Raw genomic sequence first — 19,087 nt, 5'->3', positions numbered from 1 at the left:
AAAAAAAAAAAAAAAAAAAAGTAAAGCTGAAGACAATAAAAAGATCAGTGGTTGAAGGAGGGCACACTGCGTGCTGGATACATGATGAATACATATCATTTGTCTAAACCCATAGGACGGACAACAGCAAGAATGGTGATCATGTGGTTTACTGTTGGCAAAACGGAACCACTCTAGCGAGTGACAGTGATAGTGGGGAGGCTAGGCATGCTAAGAGGGCAGGAAAAGGAAAGGCGTGCGTCGGTAAAATCTTCGTAACGCTTCAATTTTATTATAAACCTAAAATTGCACTAAAAAATCTTTGAAAACTTTTTCACTAGAATAAACAAAGTACTTTAAAATAGTTGAGGAAAGACATCAATGACTAAAAAGTCTATGTAACTCAGTGTGAAAGTGAAAAGAAACCAAACAATGCAAAGAAATCTATGTATTAGAATTGTATTACCTATGTATTATAATTATTTATCGTAAAGGCAAAAGAACCCTTCCTTTCCTGCAGACTCTTGGCCACAAGAGTCTGCCACTGTTCACTCCGGCAGAAGTGCAAACTCGCCATTTCCTAAATTCATTAGCAGTCAGTACAAACTTATACCAGGACCTGGCCTTAACAGTGCTAGGTTTCTGGTTTAATTATGTAATCTAATATGTCAAATTAACTAAACTCCAATAACCTTTCTGTAACAGATTTTCCAATTCTTCAATTCTTTCTTCATAGTCTCGTAACTCTTCTCGATGCCGACGACTTATTTCTGTTAGTTTGTGTTGCTGTGCATTCTGTAATACTGACATTTCATGCTGATGGTCATCAATTTCCTGACTTCGAGTCTGTTTAAGTTCCTTGAAAAATAAAAACAAAGTTAACCACATTTATAATCAATAAATTTAGCTAAGCAATTTCATTGTCCAAAATTTTAAATTATTAAAAATAATTTCGTGAACATGCTAAGGCTAGAGAGAATTTAAACGCAGGCCCCAAATTTGTACTGTTCTGGAAGATTACATTCACTCTTTTCTTCTTGGGCTTTAAAAAGTCTTTCTACTTTTAATGACGGTACACCAACAAGAAAAAACTAAAACAAAATGTTTGAGCAAAAGTACCTTTTTCCTTAATATTTCTGACCATCATGCACTGCTAATGACATATTCCACCAATTATCTGTGTGAAGCTACAACTTACAACCCTCACGTCCTCCCCCTCAACCTTTCTTTCCAATAGTCTTGACTGAACTTCTTCCAAATAATCAACCAAGTTGATACCACCAGTTTCATTCATGGATCTTGAGCCAAGTCTCTCAGAGGGGAAAGGTTGGACCAGAGGCATTATGAGAGCTGTATCCTAAAAAGTTGGTCTCCTATATCCTGCTACCTGGATCCCTGACTGTCCCCATTCCTGTCCTTCCTGAGGCTCTATGCTCAAGTCCTCATTCAAACCAACTGACAGATGAACCTGGGCCTGTCCTCTGCTATACTTAGTCAGAAATAGTTTTTGTCGCTTATAACCAGACAGTTTAATCTACAAATTAGCTCCTATTTCCTGAGAAGACAAGTGAAGTTATTCTTTAATCCTATGTACCACCATGTGGCTAGCAGCTTTACACTGAAACCTCCAAACAACCCAGGATGGTTTCATGATGGTACCTACTCTACTGATGAGAAAACAGAACTAGGAAAAGTTAATTAATTTCCCAGTGTGGCACAGCTGGTAAACAGCAGAGCCAGGAATTCAAATTCAGATCTAACTCAGGAACCCACCCATACTAATACTGTATATAGTAACGAAGCCAAAAACTAAACCTTCTACAAACTGACAATAATTACATCCAAAATAAAAAATTTACTGCTGGCCCTCCCTGTTGGCGCAGCAGGTTAAAGCACAGCACTAAGAAGCTTAAGCCACTTCCACATGAGTTCGAACCCCGCCTGCCCTGGAGGAGATCCACATGGCGCAGCAGACCTCTCCTGACCCGCCCGCAGCTCCCCTCAGCAGTGTACTTTGTCGATCTGCCTGTTCTGCTCCCCACTCTGCCCCTGGTGAATCTTCTCACCCTCTGCATCTCTGGCCTGTACCCTAGTTCTGTATGAATATATAAATCTTTAAAAAAAAAAATTTACTTCTATAACAAATACATACAACCTTTCCTGAAATAGTTGCCAAATTACCAAAGTTTCACCACTAAAATAATTATTTACAAAGAATGATATTATCATTTTATTTTGTCAATATCCTTAAAGCTAAATCTGGAAACTTCAACAATCTGGGTATCAGTTTTAATAATGATACAGTAGACAAAGATAAGGTACAGTAATAGACTTATGAAATGTAAACCATATGAGAAAAAAGTGCTCAATCCAAATGACTCTGAAAAGAGATATTTAAACCTATGTTATAATAAAGAATAAAGAAAATACAAAAAAAGAAACAAATGTGTCACAACCTGTATGATTACTTTTATAAGACTTTATTAATTTAGGCTTACACTTTTAATAAGCAAGCTTAGATGTGTAATAGCCAGTTCTAACAATCCATCTTACCTTAATGATATTTTGCAATTTGTAGATTTCACTTTGATCAGAGTTATTTGATCCTTGTGCTTTGGAAGTCTAGATCAGAAAAACAATTTGACAATTATAGTGATTTTCTTATAAAAGGAAAAATCACAAACTAATTTTTCTAAAAGATACTTTAAAAAGGGGAAATTTCCCCCTAGACTATGGTGATGGCACATGGGTGATCTGGTGATGGGAAGCCCATGGGGATTATATTTGAGACAGAAAAATGCACAAAATGATGTAAAAATAAACTATTATATTATTTTTAAAAAATAAGTCAAAAATGAAAAAAAAAAAAAAAAGAGGGGGGCACATTTCCCAAATTCTGACTAAAGAATGTCAAACATCTCTTAAAAAAACATCATCTAATATATTGAGTAACACACAATAAGTAAAAAATATTATTCAAGAATGTGCTAATTGGGGAAACAATCTTTGCTTGCTGCTCCCCTAGGCAGGGTATTTCAGTACATCTACCTGTTCTGCTCCCCACTCTTTCTTTGGTGAATCCTCTCACCTCCTGCAACTCTGGCCCGTACCTCAAGTCCTTATATGCGTAAATAAATAAATCTTAAAAAAAAAAAAGAACATATAATATTCTATGTAGCTTAACTTAACAAGATGAAAATAAAGTAGCTTCCTAAAAAGAAGTATCTAAAATGGAAACGTTACCCAATGTTAATGCTAATAATAACCCAGAAAAAAGATTTTTAAATGATTGTACCCTTTCTACACACACCAGTAATTTTATTTACTCATGAAAATTTTACCTGAGCAATATGCCTCCAATGACTAACTTCAGACTCGAGTCTTGAAACTTCATTTGACAATCTATTTATTTCCTGTTGTGATGAGATTACATCACCAAAGTCCATGTCATCGTCGTGGAAAGCTGATGCATGATGACTCACACCATAGCCGAATGAAGATGATGCAGTGGCTGGTGTGCTGCTCACCCCTGAATTTACTGACTGAGTAACTGACTGCAGCTTCAGTAATTGATCCTGTAGTGCAATCTGTCTTGCTTTTAGATGGCTGATTTCTACCTGTATATTAATAACCCACATTTCAGAGAAGGCACTTAAATAAAATAACCATATTGACCTTTTTATAGATTCATATTAAATTACAATAATTTGCTTAAGGTTATCCTATGATGGTACTCTATAAACTGATCCAAATCTTCCTGTCTTTAAAACTAATATAACATTTTTATTTAAAAAACAAGATTACCACAGTGACAGAAAAGACAATATTTCAAATAGCCTGAAGATCAGAATTTCATACATTTATTAATTAAGGCAAGTAGTTTCTCAATTAGGCAATAGGTTTGCTATGTACAAGGTATCTAGGTATTTTCCCCAGATTTCTGTTCCTAATTACCAAATTTAACTGGTAAAGATAATGCAAGTTTTGTCAGTCTATGCATGTAAGTTTCCTTAGAACATCTGCTACAAGAGCATTATGCAATGGATTTTGGCTTAATTTAGGCTTAAAATGTACCGTGAGTCAGATGCTAACTTTGTCATGGGCTATACAACACAGCTGGAAAAGTGCTTTGATTTATTAATTCAATCTTTTTAGACAAGATTGGTTATTAGCCCATGAGTCTTAAAAGGAAATTTTGTATTATAAGAGGCCTTGGCAAAGAGGGGTCATAAAAATTTGACTTACTCAGAGACTGCAGCTATAAAACAAAGGATGTTCTCATTATACATTTACATCAAGTTGTATAGTTACACAACTATAAACTTCAGTAACAAAGAGACTTTTTTAAACTTGAATATTTAATTTGTTCCCTAATATCAATAGTTAACTGGAAATAAAATGTCAAAATTTTCCACAGTAATGTTTTCAACTGGTGTGTAAGCATCAGAATCACCTCTGGAGTGTTCTTGAAAAATACCAATACCAGCATGCCTTCCCAATACCCTACATCAGATTATCCTGGAGAACATAGCTGTGCCTTTTAAATTCCTGGTAAGAACTATCTCTGTACTGTAGTATTTATTCAGATGCTCAAACTGTGGCCAGACTGATGTCATAAATGTTTGTACTTCTTCATGACAAAGTAAGTACAAGATTTCAAAGAACTTAAAAACATTTTAAAAGCTAATTGAGGGCCCTCCCTGGTGGCGCAGCAGGTTAAATAAAGCACAGCACTAAGAAGCTTAAGCCACTTAGACATGAGTTCAATCCAATCCGCATGAGTTCGATCCCCGCCTGCCCTGGAGGAGATCCACATGGCAATGCAGAACTCTCTTGACCCACCCGCTGCTCCCCTCAGCAGCCGATCTGCCTGTTCTGTACCCCACTCTGTCTCTGGTGAATCCTCTCACCCTCCGCATCTCTGGCCTGTACCCCAGTTCTGTACGAATAAATAAACAAATCTTTAAAAAAAAAAAAAAGCTAATTGACAGTAATTTTACATCTGTTGAAATTTTTTCTATGGCTGTTAACTTTAATTTGAATTTTAACTGCTTTTTTATATCAATTAAATTTTGCAGCAATTAATTTTATGAAAGCAATCCTAACAGACTAGAAATGTAAACTCTGAATGTTCACATTTATCTTTATGGGGTTATTTTTAATTTTCATCTTAGTATGTCACCAAAGGACCTAGAAATCAATGCATCTAAACTTTAAAAATCCAAATAGAAAAAAAAAGTTAAAATAGAAAGTTATGACAGAAATGAACATTTCATTAGTAACAAGAAATGACTTAATTCAATAGCATTTGTTGAATTCCTGTTATATAGATATAGTCTGTATTTTAACATTTTATAACACTGCTTAAATTCTATTTACTACCAAAACTTAAAAAAAAAAAAAAGGATAAACCAATGCCAGAAGAAATTTCAAGGGAAAAATAATACACTATAAGGTAACTGCAATCTATGTAATATTTTTTTTTCCTATGGAAAATAAAATGAAATGCCAATAAGACACATTTTATAGCTATATCACAATCTTATTTTTTTTTTAAAGATTTATTTATTTGTGCATACAGAATTGGGGTACAGGCCAGAGGCTCAGGGGCGGTGAGAGGATTCACCAGAGACAGAGTGGGGAGCAGAACAGGCAGATCGACGAAGTACACTGCTGAGGGGAGCAGTGGGCGGGTCAGGAGAGGTCTGCCACGCCATGTGGTCACCTCCGGGGCAGGTGGGAATGGGGCAGGTGGGAATCGAACTCATGCGGAAGTGGCTTAAGCTTCTTAGTGCTGTGCTTTAACCCTCTGCGCCACCAAGGAGGGCCATCACAATCATATTTTTAAAGGAAAATGACAATAGCAGAGATCATACTATTCAAAACAATTTTAATAGATAAAAAAATCATAAAATTAGAAATTATAAGCAAGATACCTGATATTTTATATAAAGATCTTTCTTCTTTTATAAAGTAGAAAAAAATCCACCAAAGTTAGTTGTATAGCATCAAGTTAATGGAATTCTTATTAAATCAGTGAACACAAAATTAGTTGGAAATTATTAACTTGAAAACACTTTCAATATTTTTATAGATCTAAATTTAGTTTAATTATACAACTCTTTAAAAACCTTCTTAAATAAAACACACTAAAATAACTGTAATAACCTTTACCTCTTTCTGTTGTAGCTCATTCCGGTAACTTGTGGATTGTTGCTTTATTTGAAGCTCTGATGCTTCATGCTTTTCTTCTAGATCAGTAACAAGTTGTTTAAGCCTCTCATTCTACAAGCAAAGGAAAAAGAATTTAACAAATTAAAACAAGTTAGCAAAAGTTATGAAGGAGGCATCATGAAAAACATTGTTGCTCACAAAAAGGTCTCAAAATTCTGACCTTTAAAACACACTTTCAGTTGAAGTTGCAAGTGCAACTTTAGTGTGTTGTAGAGATTATACATAATTCTGAACCAAAGTGTCCTGGTAAGTTTGATTTTCTGCTAAGAAAAAGTCACTAATGAAAAGTTTCCCCATTGCTGTATACCCAGGGTCTAGCATGTAGTAGGTGTAAATGTATAGTAAATGAAGCAACTGGATTATAAATTTTTAAGTATTAACTTTTGTTTTTTCCCAAAACAGCAGAACTTTTTTTAAAAGAAGTCTTTCTAAAGAAGCCAAAGACTCGCGTTTTGTGACAGCCTATCCCTCAGGCTTCTAAAAAGTCTCTGAAAAAGCCAATTTGAAAACTACTTCTAGAACCTATCCTACATAATTCTAAAACACTACTACTAGAAATACATATAATTCAATCAATCTACATAGTTTTATTAATATGATAGAAAATATGAAAAGTTAAACTATGTGTCTAAATATTTAAATATCTTGACATTTGAACAGGTCATAATGGAGCAAGAAAAATGGACACAAAAACTTTCTGCAAAAAAAAAAAAAACTTACAAGTTATTAAAGATAAAAATGTATGAAGAATTCTACTAGTATATCTACAGTTAAAATTTAAAAATGATAATTAAGAAAAAGGAGACTGGGCCCTCCCTGGTGGCACAACGGGTTAAAAGCACAGCACTATAAAGCTACCGCAGTCACTGCAGCACAACAAGTTTGAGCCCCAGCCAGGAGCCGACCCACATGGTGTTACAGACCTCTCCTGGACTACCTGCTGCTCCCTCAGCAGTGTATTTCGGTACATCTGCCTGTTCTGCTCCCCTGGTGAATCCTCTCACCCCGCCACACCTCTGGCCTGTACCCCAGTTTTTGTATGCATAAATAAAAAAATCTCTTAAAACAAAAAAAGGAGGACCAACACTGAGAAAGTAAGTCTCTACCAGAGGGTGAATACTTAACTTTGAGGATGCCAACTATTTTCTTTTTAGATTCTGGATTCTTCTATACTATTACTTTCTTATATCAGCAGATGTGAAAATTATGATGCAGAAAGATTATATCAATTTCCAGAAAATTAATAGAAATCAAAGGATAAATTACAACACATACAGTCTGAGTCTGGGAGTCTTTCTCCAGAAATTTAACATAGACTAGACCCTGATTATCTTGAAGAAACATTAAGAAAAACAGGATCAGGGCCCTCCCTGGTGGTGCAACTGGTTAGAGTGCAGCACTATGAAGCTGTCTGCAGCCACCATAGCACAAGTTCAATTCCTCGCCAGGGAGGTGACCCATATAGTGCATTAAACCTCTCCTGTCTCACCTGCTACTCCCCTCAACAGTCTCACCTGCTACTCCCCTTGGTCAATCTGCCTGTTCTGTTCCTCACTCTACCTCTGGTGGATGCATTCACCACCACACTTCTGGCCTGTACCCCAGTTCCTGTGTGCATAATTTAAAAAAAAAAAAAAAGGATCAAGGGTCATATAACTAATTGCCTTCTATTCTAGTGGCTGCTCTTAACATGATTTTCTGTGAACTATAAACATGAAAATACAACACACAAGCAATGTAACCAGAAAACAGTGAAGTCAAAAATGTAATCCACTCTAGGCTTTGTCACCAAAAATACCTAAAGTTGACTAATTAATTCTGATTAATAACTAGATCTTGAAAATTTTCAACTTGGCCAATACCTGATTACTTTTCTGTTCCCCCGTCCCCAAGTATATGAGTGTCAGAAAGGTTGGTAAAAGATATGAAGGTTCAGATTCTCTTAGTGTGACTAACTCGTAACATTATCAGAAGTTTCCAGTGCCCATTATTTTCTTTTGTAAAGGGAAATGTGAAGTAGAGGGGGCCAGTCTGAAAGATGAAAAGAACATGCATACAGAAAGAAAAGGGGAGGGTAAAAATGGGACAGAAGGATTCCTGATCCTGACGACCTCTTGTTCTGGTTACTGCTGCTTCCAAGGGTCTAAGTCTAAGCACTGGAAACCATGAGATACTCTTTTCTTAAATTATTCCATCCTATTTAACTTTTGTTAATACTACCAATGTCTAATGGAACCAATTTTAGTTTGTGAATTTCTTTTTTTGAGCAGTCTAACAATGTTCAGGATTATGATTCTTACTTAACTGTCTTCCAATAAACAAAACTCATTCTACCTTGCAATTAGCATAAGGGTACATTGGGTCCTTCTACAAATCTAAGACTGTTCATAGGATTACAATCCTTTTTTTTTATCTGTAACATTTTGCCTTTTTTGTAAGAATTATTTTCTCATTACTAATCAATTATGCTCAAAGATACTTAGGAAAAAAAAGAAGATTGTTAGAATCAGCAGGAAGAATAATGCAAAGTGAAATAACCAGTTTTCTCACTTCACCAAGTATTGCATCATCTTTGAAAAAGAAAAAAAGCCATTTGGAGACACTATCTTTGCAGTCTTCTGTTTCTCTGTTCCCTCTTTTACTCTCAATGAAAACAGCTGAAAATTCCAGAATTTTCATTTTTCAAGAAAACTGACAGAGGAAAATACTTCACAATTACACAACTCAGATAATGCAAGACACAAAACAGCACTCTCACGAAATTTTGTGAGAACAACCTAAATCACCTCACTTTGCTAAATAATGAGACGTGACACTATTCTATCCTTACATAAGCGATGTTTTTACACCAAGTTTACCTGACATAGTTCATATATATACACGCAAATGCTGAACCAGCATGTGGAAAAAATAGTGGATTGGTGATTCTAATTGGTATGTAGAAATCTAAGAATACATATGATTTCTAGTTACCTAGCAAACGGACAGCCAGTGTATCTCAACACAATCAGGAGCCATCAAAGTTTTCAAAAGTACTCGTTTTAATGATACAAGTCAAGAAGCACCAAAAATAATGGAAAGCTAAAATCTGTTAGAGATGTAAGTGAAATCAGAATCTACTATTCCAATTCATGCATAAGTTAATAAAGTTAATTGCATTCAAAGCACATTACCTATTCTTAAGAATATTTTCAAAATCAGAAACATGTGGAATAAGGGGCATTTGGATTTGCTACACATATGTTCCTATTAAAATGTGCAATTAAATGTTTTATTATTATTTTATTTTTCTATAAATTATTTGTAAAATGATTATAAAAACATTAAAAGCCCACTGGACACAGACTGTAAATGTGTTGACTATTTTTCTTGGCAGAGAGGGTCAAATTAGCTTAGGTTGGTTGCTGTGACTTGCTACTGAAGAAGTCTAACTTGGTCAGCTTCAAATATTAACAATGTGGTGAATATAATTTCCTCAAGAAAACACAATGCTTTCTCCACTTACACTACAACTTTTTCAATAAAATTTTATATTGTTAAGTTTTCTGGTGTCTTCAATCACAATTTCTACTTTTTAGTTAAGCAAGGATTAAGTGTTTATGTGTTGACATAAGGCAAGAATCGTGTATAAAAATAAAGTCTGAAAGGGCCCTCCCTGGTGGCGCAGCGGGTTAAAGCACTGCACTAAGAAGCTAAAGCCACTTCCGCATGAGTTCAATTCCTGCCTGCCCAGGAAATCCACATGGCGAGGCAGACCTCTCCTCACCGACCCGCTGCTCCCCTCACTGGTGTACTTCGTCAATCTGCCTGTTCTGCTCCCCTCTCTGTCTCTGGTGAATCCTCTCACCCTCCACATCTCTGGCCTGTACCCCAGTTCCATATGAATAAATAATCTTTAAAAAAATAAATAAAAAATAAAGTCTGAAAAAATAAAGCCTCTGGGAGGTGCAACAACAGGCTTTCTCTAGTGCTTGAATAGCTTACTGTACTTGGGATGAGCACCAAATGAGGAAGTTGGCTTTCATTTGGGGACGTATTATGTAAAAAATAAGTATTTCTAAACTCTAGAATGGAGGGCAGCCTCCCTGGTGGCACAAGAAGTAAAATCTTAGGATTGTGAAGCTGTCCACAGCCAGTGCAGCACAAGTTTGACCCCAGGCCAGGGAGTGACCCATCTGGTGCAGCAGACCTCTCCTGTCTCCCTGTTGCTCTCCTCAGCAGTGTATTTCAGTAGATCTGCCTGTTCTGTTCCCCACTCTGTCTCAGGTGAATCCTCTTACCCTCACCCCCACTCCTGTAACTCTGGTGTGCACCCCCAGCATAAATAAATCTTTAAAAAAAATAAACTAGAATGATACTTGTCATAGTCCAATGACACCCTGAGTAATTAGAAATAGGATCAACAGAAGGACAGAAAATTTCTAACTCCCTTTTCACGCTCTTTGGTACAAAGCAGACATTCATTAAATAGTTAACCTGTGTTATGTTCCTCAAATGTACAATGGCAAATCTACCCACATAAATGCCACTACATACATCTCTGCCATTTAACTTCTTCTGGATGAGCTATACTGACAAGCGCTTTCTTAAGGACTTCTGTAGGGACTATAGGAACAATTTCCAGTCCCAATCTTATAAAGGAAAAGGGTTACTCAGTTCACCTGTTACTACAGAATCCACTAAGAGGTTACAGTGAAGTTCTTAAAGGACACCCAGTTACCACTTTCTGCTGATTCCTCTTTCAATTTCCACAATCTCACCTTGGTGACCTAAAACTGGAATTCATATGTGCTTGTTGTAATATTTTTTTCCTAGAGGTAAGAATTGAAGACAGGGTCTCCTTGCTGATGCAGGGATTAAAGACAGCACTATCAAGCTGTAACCAGGGGAGCTGACCCACATGGCCCAGCAGAGCTCTTGAGAGCTATCCCACCTACTGTTCCCCTCAGCAGTATACTTCAGTACATCTGTCTGTTCTGCTCCCCACTCTGTCTCTGGTGAATCCTCTCACCCCCTCACCTCTGGCCGTACCCCAGTTCTTGTATGCATCCATAAATAAATTAAAAAAAAAAAGAATTGAAGACAAGGTATAAAATAGTTTTTAATGGGGCTCTCCCTGGTGACACACATGTTAAAGCACAGCACTGTTAAGCAATCCACAGCCACTGCACCTGCTGCTCCCCTCAGTACCTCATCAGTCTGCCTGTTCTGCTCCCCACTCTGTCTCTGGTGAATACTCTCACCTCCCCAGAACTTCTGGCCTGGAGTTCTGCATGCATAAATAAATAAATCTTTTTTTGTTATTATTTTTTTAATTTAATTTAATTTTTTTTTAAGATTTATTTGTGCATACAGAACTGGGGTACAGGCCAGAGGCTCAGGGGCAGTGAGAGGCTTCACCAGGCACAGAGTGGGGAACAGAACAGGCAGATCGACGAAGTACACTGCTGAGGGGAGCAGCGGGCGGGTCAGGAGAGATCTACCACACCGTGTGGTCATCTCCGGGGCAGGTGGGAATCGAACTCATGCAGAAGCAGCTTTAGATTCTCAGTGCTGTGCTTTAACCCGCTGCGCCACCAGGGAGGGCCTATGTTATTTATTTTTAATAAATCTTTAAAAAATAGTTTTTAGTGTACTGTGCACAGAAAAGGGTGACACTCTAGAGGGGGAAAAATAATTACTGATGTCAGTTTGGAGAGGTGTGCAGTGGGGCCCTTTGGTTACCTCTGAGAGAAATTTTACCAGAGCTCCCCTTTCAGCAGCATGCAGTGAGTCCCCCAAGGTGAGTCTTCCCACAAGGCAGAGAACCTTTAGTTATATCTAAAAAAGCAGGTTTATTATAAAAAGGGGAAGAGGGGCTCTCCCTGGTGGTGCAGTGGGTTATAGCGCAGGAGCTACACAGTCACTGCAGTGCGAGTTCAATCTCCAGGCAGGGAGGTGGCCCACATGGTGCAGCAGACCTCTCCTGATCCACCAGCTTCTCCTCTCAGCAGTGGATTTTAGTCAATCTGCTTGTTCTGCTCTCTACTCTGTGGTAAATCCTCTCACCCCGCACCTCCTATTGTATCCTAGTTCTATATGCATAAATAAATAAATAGCACAGACACACGCTGGCAGAAAGAGCTGCCCCAAAGAGGGACAGGGTTGCTAAAGAGACCACGACATAGACACATGCGGGTGGTCTTGGGAGGAGAGGTGCTTCCACTGCTGTGCAAAGGGAGTAGTCAGTGAAAAGAAACACCTGTACAGACACACGCCGGTGAGCTGCCTACTTTCTTAGAATTAAGTGCAATTTTCTCTTTTTAAGGGCTTAGTAGAGAAGAAAACATGCTTACCAGTCTTCTAAGAATATCTTTTGTTGAGGCACTATCATTACGTGTTCTCTCACTATTGTTATCCAAAGGCTAAAGCAGCTGAGTGTGTTAGTCCTTTACAACAGACCCCTCTTTTAAATCCTTTCATTTTCTTTATGGCTTTCCTTTGAACCCTTTCCAAGTTTTCCTGCTTCCTAGCAAATACAATGTACAGACTAGCTCAATGTACAGAGCTAGTCTGTACATTGTATGAGGCACTCATAATGAAAACACTGCAAATTAATTTGCTATGCTTACATTAATTTCTTTGTATATCACACTTTTAATGTTAAGGAATTAAAAACTTCTAGATTAAACAGAGTTGCATTCTTTATATACTTAAAAGCCACTAATGCAATTTAGTACAGTTATAATATAATACAGGTGCAGGATCGTGATAAATTGTTGCCACTTATTTCTACATTTGGCAGTTTTCTTACTTGTACCACACAGAAACAGAGATGGGACTATTAAACTGCAAATGCAGTAACATGTAGATATAGTCTTCATCTAAGGGGAGGAAATCATCTAAGAGATAAAGGGAAAGAGATAAAAAGTAAGTAAATAGTATAGAGAAGACTGAAACAAAGAATAATTTCCAAGGCTTAAAAAAAAATCTACATTCAATGACAGTCTTTAATTTTCCTTACCTCTGATCGTAAGATTGCATGACTGGCTTCAATATCCTTTCTCTCAGAATTAGGTAACTGTGCTATGAAAGAAACAGAATATACTGAATATTTGATCGCCAACAAGTGAATGACTTAATAAATGTGTCTTTTAAGGAAATACATTTTATTAAGTGTTAAACAGAATGGTTGTGGTAAGTGAAATAAGTCAGAAAATGAAAGATACTAACTGGATGACTTCACTCATTTGTGGAATATAAATGACCCAAGTAAACTGCAAAAACAATACAAATAACTCTAGACTCTGAAAAATATGGTCATTACCTAAAGGAGAAGGAGAAGGGGAAGAGGAAAAGAAGAGGAGCAGATGGAGAGGTAAAGATGACAAAAATAGGGTCACAACACTAGAACGTTGCTGGAGGGTACACATATTGAGGTGTTAAGCTGTACCCCAAAGGTATATTAATTTGTAAACAAGCATACAATTTTATCAAACAAATTGAATACATTAACTGGAAATGAATCTATGCTGATCTGAGAACAAATCCAGAAGACATCACTTGACTCTCATCACAACTTTTTCTATAGCCACCAATGTTCTTCATTGTCTTGTAAGTCATTCTTTTTGCCTATTTTTTAAAAATAAATACAATCATCTATCTTTACCTCATGTTCATTAAAATTTTGTTATGGAAATTCAGTATTACAAATTGAATTTCTCAGTGTAATTTTAGATGAAATGTATGTAACTGGGGTTTTAAGTCTTATTTCTAACTTATTCTGTTCTCAATACTATAAAAACAGTTAATGACTAATGACCAAAGAATGAAAATGTATTAAGAGCACTTACTTTAAGTAACACGGACACAAATTATTAAAAAGAGAATCAGAGGCCATCAGTGCCAAAATGCTCTGCTGATACTGTTAGAAAAATCACTGTCCACAGCATATTCCCCCCAGGATCACTCACAGCATTTGAGTGCTATAATAACATCTCTGAATTACAGTTTAAATCAAAAGAAACTACCAGTGGTATCTAGGAAGTAATAGTGACAAACCAACCTACTCTTCTTGCGCTGAAAACCAGGAGGTAGGGTTGCTCCTATGGTTGTTTATATACTTTGTTTAAAATAGTCAGGATTGTCTAACTGCCACTCAGGAGACAACAAATTATAATTTAATCTGTTTGGAAAGGTTATTGTTAAGAGCACCAACTGTTTCAGAAGGATAAAAGGTTTAAGTAGACCTCGGCCCCTGATAACAACAAAAAAATTTCCTGGTCTCAGAAATAAAAGGAAAATGCAATAGGAAAAACTCTTCTTCAATGAGGAGAACAAAATAAAACAGCTAGCTACTGCTTACTAATGCTTATTATTTTCTAGGCACATTTCTGGGCCTTTGGACTTATATTTCAGTTACTCCTCTCACCCTTGTGAAAGATATGATCATTTCTATTAACAGATAGGGAAACTTTACTTTTCAAAAGTTACTTAACAACTTGTCAAAGATCCAAAGATACAATTCGTAATACATGAGAATTTCAATTTATGGATATTAAACACCCAAACTTATACACTGATATATCTGTAGTGTCTAGTAGAAGAGCAACTTTCTGATAATGTAAATATGGGTAACTTTCAAGCTGTAGTAGCAATGTTATTTTGAAACAGTACTATCTTGTTCACTGTTGGCATAAGATACACAATAAATACTTGGTGAATGAATAATGAAATGTACTCTGATCTTCAAGTTATTCAAAATCAATAAATAAGGTGTTAAGTAAGTTCCATGTTAACACAGGGTTAATAGTAAATATTAAGCAACTTTACAGATTTTTAATCACTCAGTTAACTTTTTACTGAACATCTACTAAGTACTAAACAGCTACTATGTATTGGTAATGTGTGCACATATCTAGCCCCTACCCTGAGCACCAAGGAAAAAGATCAATTATGACTCAATAAAGAAAGTGCTGTTGAGGGGGGTCCTCAAAGTTCTAGAACTCAGGTCACTTGCAATCAACTCAATCAGATGTGGAGTTGAGGAGCAGGTCCAGAAAAAAATTGTTTTCTAGGCAGATAGAGGAGAAAGAAGAAAAGGAAAGATTTTCCATGTAAGGATTGGAGTTGGGTAAGTACCTTACAAAGTTCCACGTGGCATAAACTGTAGGTGCAATCCCGCAGATGAATATACCTATGAATGGCACCTAGGAGAGACAGGTAGGCAAGCAAAGTCCATAGGAGACTGAAATGGTAGTTGAACCCAAAAGTGTTTCTTATATCCACAAGAGGGGATTTTAAAGCAAATATGTTTTCAGAAAAGTAACAGGCAACACAACAGAAAATGGAATGTGGTGGGAGAGAAATTGTGCATGAGATTGGGATCTGAAGAAGAGGTAATGGAGGAAAAACAAGTATACAAGTCTAAGAAACAATTCTGGTACAGGATGAACAAGATTTGGTGACCAACTAGAAGCAGGAAATGAAAAAGAGGCAAAACAGTTGATAAAGATTTCTATTTTAAGAGACAGGGCTGATGATGAAACTATTATCATTAATATACAGAAGCACATTTGGTGGGAAAAACAAAATGAATTAGAAGTCTGCAAGACATCCGGGTTGAGGGTATAAACTATTCTAACTTAAGGTCAAAGAAATAGTCAATAGTTTCCCCCCACAGATGCAAAGACAAACACCATGTTATCCATCGAGTCCTCGAGGGTCTCCTGACTACCATCAAGGTGACCAGACCCTTTCTAAACACAAGAACAATCCCTTTCAGTCCACCACCAAACTGTCCCACCTGAGGAACCTCCTATCCAGGGAGTACCCCCAAGCAGTAAAATGGTTTGGTTGCTTCCCTATATAAATACAATCTATGCCAAACTGTTTCTGTTTCAATCAAATAAACAAGAAAGTTTTTAAAAATCAGGATTAAGAAAGCTTTTAAAACAAAACAGTAATTTGTTACTTCACAAGAAATAAAACTGTGAAAGGATCACCCAAAAGAACAGCCCATTGTCTCTCTGGAGGCTGGCTTAGATTAAAATTAAAGGACTCGATCTAAATAGTAGTTGCTTAAATGACAAGAAATCAAAACAGTAATTAATGTTAACTATCCATTACCTGATTATTCTGGATAACTACTGTAAAACAAAATGAGAACTTCAAAAATGAGTGAAGGTTGTTAAGGGCACTCAAGAAGGGGATGCCGTCAAACACGGGAGGGGATGAACAACTGTGCGGGAAAATAACACTTTCAGTTGTAAGGGTGCAATGTGTCACCAGAATAAGCAAAAATACGAAATAACTACTAGGAAAAATAGGAATGTTTCATTAATATACCCAAGTCAGAAAGCGTAAGGGTCACTAAATATTTTAACTATGAGTTACTTCAAATATACAAAACCCGAAAAAAAATTCAAAACACTGACCGTGTCGGACACAATTCTTTTTAAAGCCGTGTTCAGTATAAAGGAAGGAAGAAGAGCAAAATTAGATCCATCCCGCCGCCCCCCAAGCTAAAGGCAAAGCCAGTGGTGGGCGTGGGGGAACCAAACAGCACTACTTATGACAGTCTCCACTCTGCCCTAAGATATCTAGGGTACTCAAGGGGAGGAGAATCAGCACTCTCCCCGGACGCAAGTTTTTCATCAAAGAAAAACGACTAAGAGGAGGTAAAGGAAGAGATGTAGAGAAAATAGGGCGGAGGGCCACTCCGCGGTGACCCGTCCTGATGGACGGACATAGGGACCAAACGGATGTTCCCAGGGTCCCAGAAAAGCCCTCCCTCTCATCGCTCCAGCTGCTACCTGCCACTTCCTCCGTGTCCTCCATCAGCATATCCTTGGTGAAGTTTGAAATCTGGCCAGTGAGGGACGCCAGGCTGCCCCCGACTTGACCCAGGGACTGGCCCAAGCCGGAGCCGAGGCCCCCGAGCCAAGACGACATCGCTGCGGGTTAGAGAGCGACCGGTCCGCTCCGAGAAAAGCCGTTGTCCACCGTAGTCGGACAACCCCCCTAAATGTCCTCCAACCGCTGCCTCCGCGTAACTAGTCCAAATCCAGACACTGAGGATTCGACGTCTCGAGGAGCGGTCCCCGGGCAACTCCGGCTTCTGGGGGCTCCCACCGACTGCCGGGCTCTGCCTACAAACGCAAGGCCCGGGCTGGGACTTTACCAGGAGCCCGCCTCCAGTGACACAGTCACCGCCGCAAGGTCTCGGCTCATTCCCCCGACTTCCCACCGTCCGGGTTGGGCCACTTCTTCCTCTGTTTTAGTGACTTTCCCCAGCTCCGTGGGCAACTCCTGCCAACTCGACGCCGGCCGCCATGACACCCAACCTGGAACGCGGCGACGGATCATAGAGAGGCGGCGCGGCGGTGTAGAAGGGCCTTGCGGAGCCGCCGGACGTGGCCTTCACGCAAGGGAACCTGGGAGCGCGGAGGAGCGCGGAGGCGGCCGACGCGCCCGCAGCTACCAGCCCGGGGCAAGGTCGCTTCCACGTCGCTCGCTGGCTTTGACCTCGAGGCGAACAGCACCCGGAGCGACGTGACGCTCACGACCGGCCGTGCCTGCGTCTTGGGCAGAGCCGGCCCTCGGTGGGTGCCTTCCACTCCCGGGGCCTACGGAAACCTGGCGGCAGCTATTTTCAGATTAACTCATTCGTGAACAGCGCAAGCTAATGTGGCGGAAAACCTGTCTAGTTAAACTCGCCGGTGGTACCGGTGGCAGCAACTCTGAAGTACCCCTCCCCCACACGTTGGTACACACACCCGTGTCCATCCGGGCTTGCTGGTGTCGCCAGAGGAAGGTCACGTGCCGCACAGCACTAGCTGCGGAGGTTCATGGGGGTCATATTACCTGGCCAGAGGCCACCGCTTTCGTTGGTTTGAGAATAGGGTCGACCTGCTTTTTTTAAGCGCTACACTAGACGACATCGTCGGCTTTGTACTCGCAGGAGTGCCGCCACGGGTGGCACGATTCGGAGGGAGCCCTGGGGATGCCTCCAGTATTTGGAATCTGACGGCCCCAGGCAATGCCAGCTGTTCCAGAAATCCAAATGCGTTTTTAAAAGAGGATTTGCATCTCATTCTAGGACTGTTTCTTAAATCTTTCTAGGTGATTGTTTGGAAGCTATTTTTGCCTCGGAGTGTAGAGGTGCAGGCGCTGGAGCCTGACAGCTGGGTGTGTTAGTTAACCTCCCTGTGCATCTGTTTCTTATTTGCAAAATGGGGAATGGTAATTATAGTGCCTGCTGGATGGGATTAAGTAAGGTAATACTTAAAAGGCTTCAAATGCTTCCTACTATATGGTGCATTCTGTTTAAAGTATTAAGAATATTTTTAATATGACATACAGGTGATCTGCAGTTTGTTGAAGTGTCTGCCATTATGCTGGGTTCTGGCATTGTCAACCAACTTTCTATTGCAGAAAATAAACGATTGAGCATTCTTGTTCCACTCCAAGCCGACTAGTCCTGCGCTTTTAATGTTATGGCGTCAAACTTGTTGGTAAAATCTTTGATCAGTGTTTACCTCGTATGGCTCATAAGAATACCGAGCCAAAACTGTGCTAATATGCCATTGCCTGCATTTTTCGATTTTTTGTTCTTCCTGAAGTTAACAGATTCCATCTTTTAAAATTGCCATTTTCTGTTACTACAGAATAACCAATTCTAAGCTTAGCAACAGAATTATAAAATATGCTCCCAGAGTATAAAGTACCAGGGGAGAAAATAATAATAATAATGAACAACTGTATACCAGAGATATTTTATGGGGGTGGAGTGGGGGATAGGGTCAAAATTGGGGGGGAGGACATGCACTGGACTATGGTGATGGCACACAGGTGATTTGGTGATGAGAAGCCCACGGGGATTACAACTGAGATA

General features: G+C 38.8%; 1 protein-coding gene across 1 annotated transcript in view; it reads right to left on the bottom strand.

Annotated features, from left to right (window-relative positions):
- Nucleotides 1–17,794, bottom strand: part of TRIP11 (thyroid hormone receptor interactor 11) — a 63,593-nt gene extending 45,799 nt beyond the window's left edge. Inside the window, 6 exon segments of the mRNA XM_004681620.2 lie at nucleotides 672–837; nucleotides 2,533–2,601; nucleotides 3,321–3,596; nucleotides 6,154–6,264; nucleotides 13,217–13,278; nucleotides 17,007–17,794. Of these exon segments, the coding sequence (XP_004681677.1) occupies nucleotides 672–837; nucleotides 2,533–2,601; nucleotides 3,321–3,596; nucleotides 6,154–6,264; nucleotides 13,217–13,278; nucleotides 17,007–17,145 (823 nt within the window). The 5' untranslated portion in view covers nucleotides 17,146–17,794.
- Between the last annotated feature and the right edge of the window lie 1,293 nt (nucleotides 17,795–19,087).

The sequence above is a fragment of the Condylura cristata genome, unplaced genomic scaffold, assembly GCF_000260355.1.
Source record: "Condylura cristata isolate star-nosed mole 26May11 unplaced genomic scaffold, ConCri1.0 scaffold00013, whole genome shotgun sequence".
Lineage (NCBI taxonomy): Eukaryota > Metazoa > Chordata > Mammalia > Eulipotyphla > Talpidae > Condylura > Condylura cristata.
The sequence above is the reverse complement of the archived record's forward strand: the minus strand, read 5'-3'. Positions and strand labels throughout refer to the sequence as shown.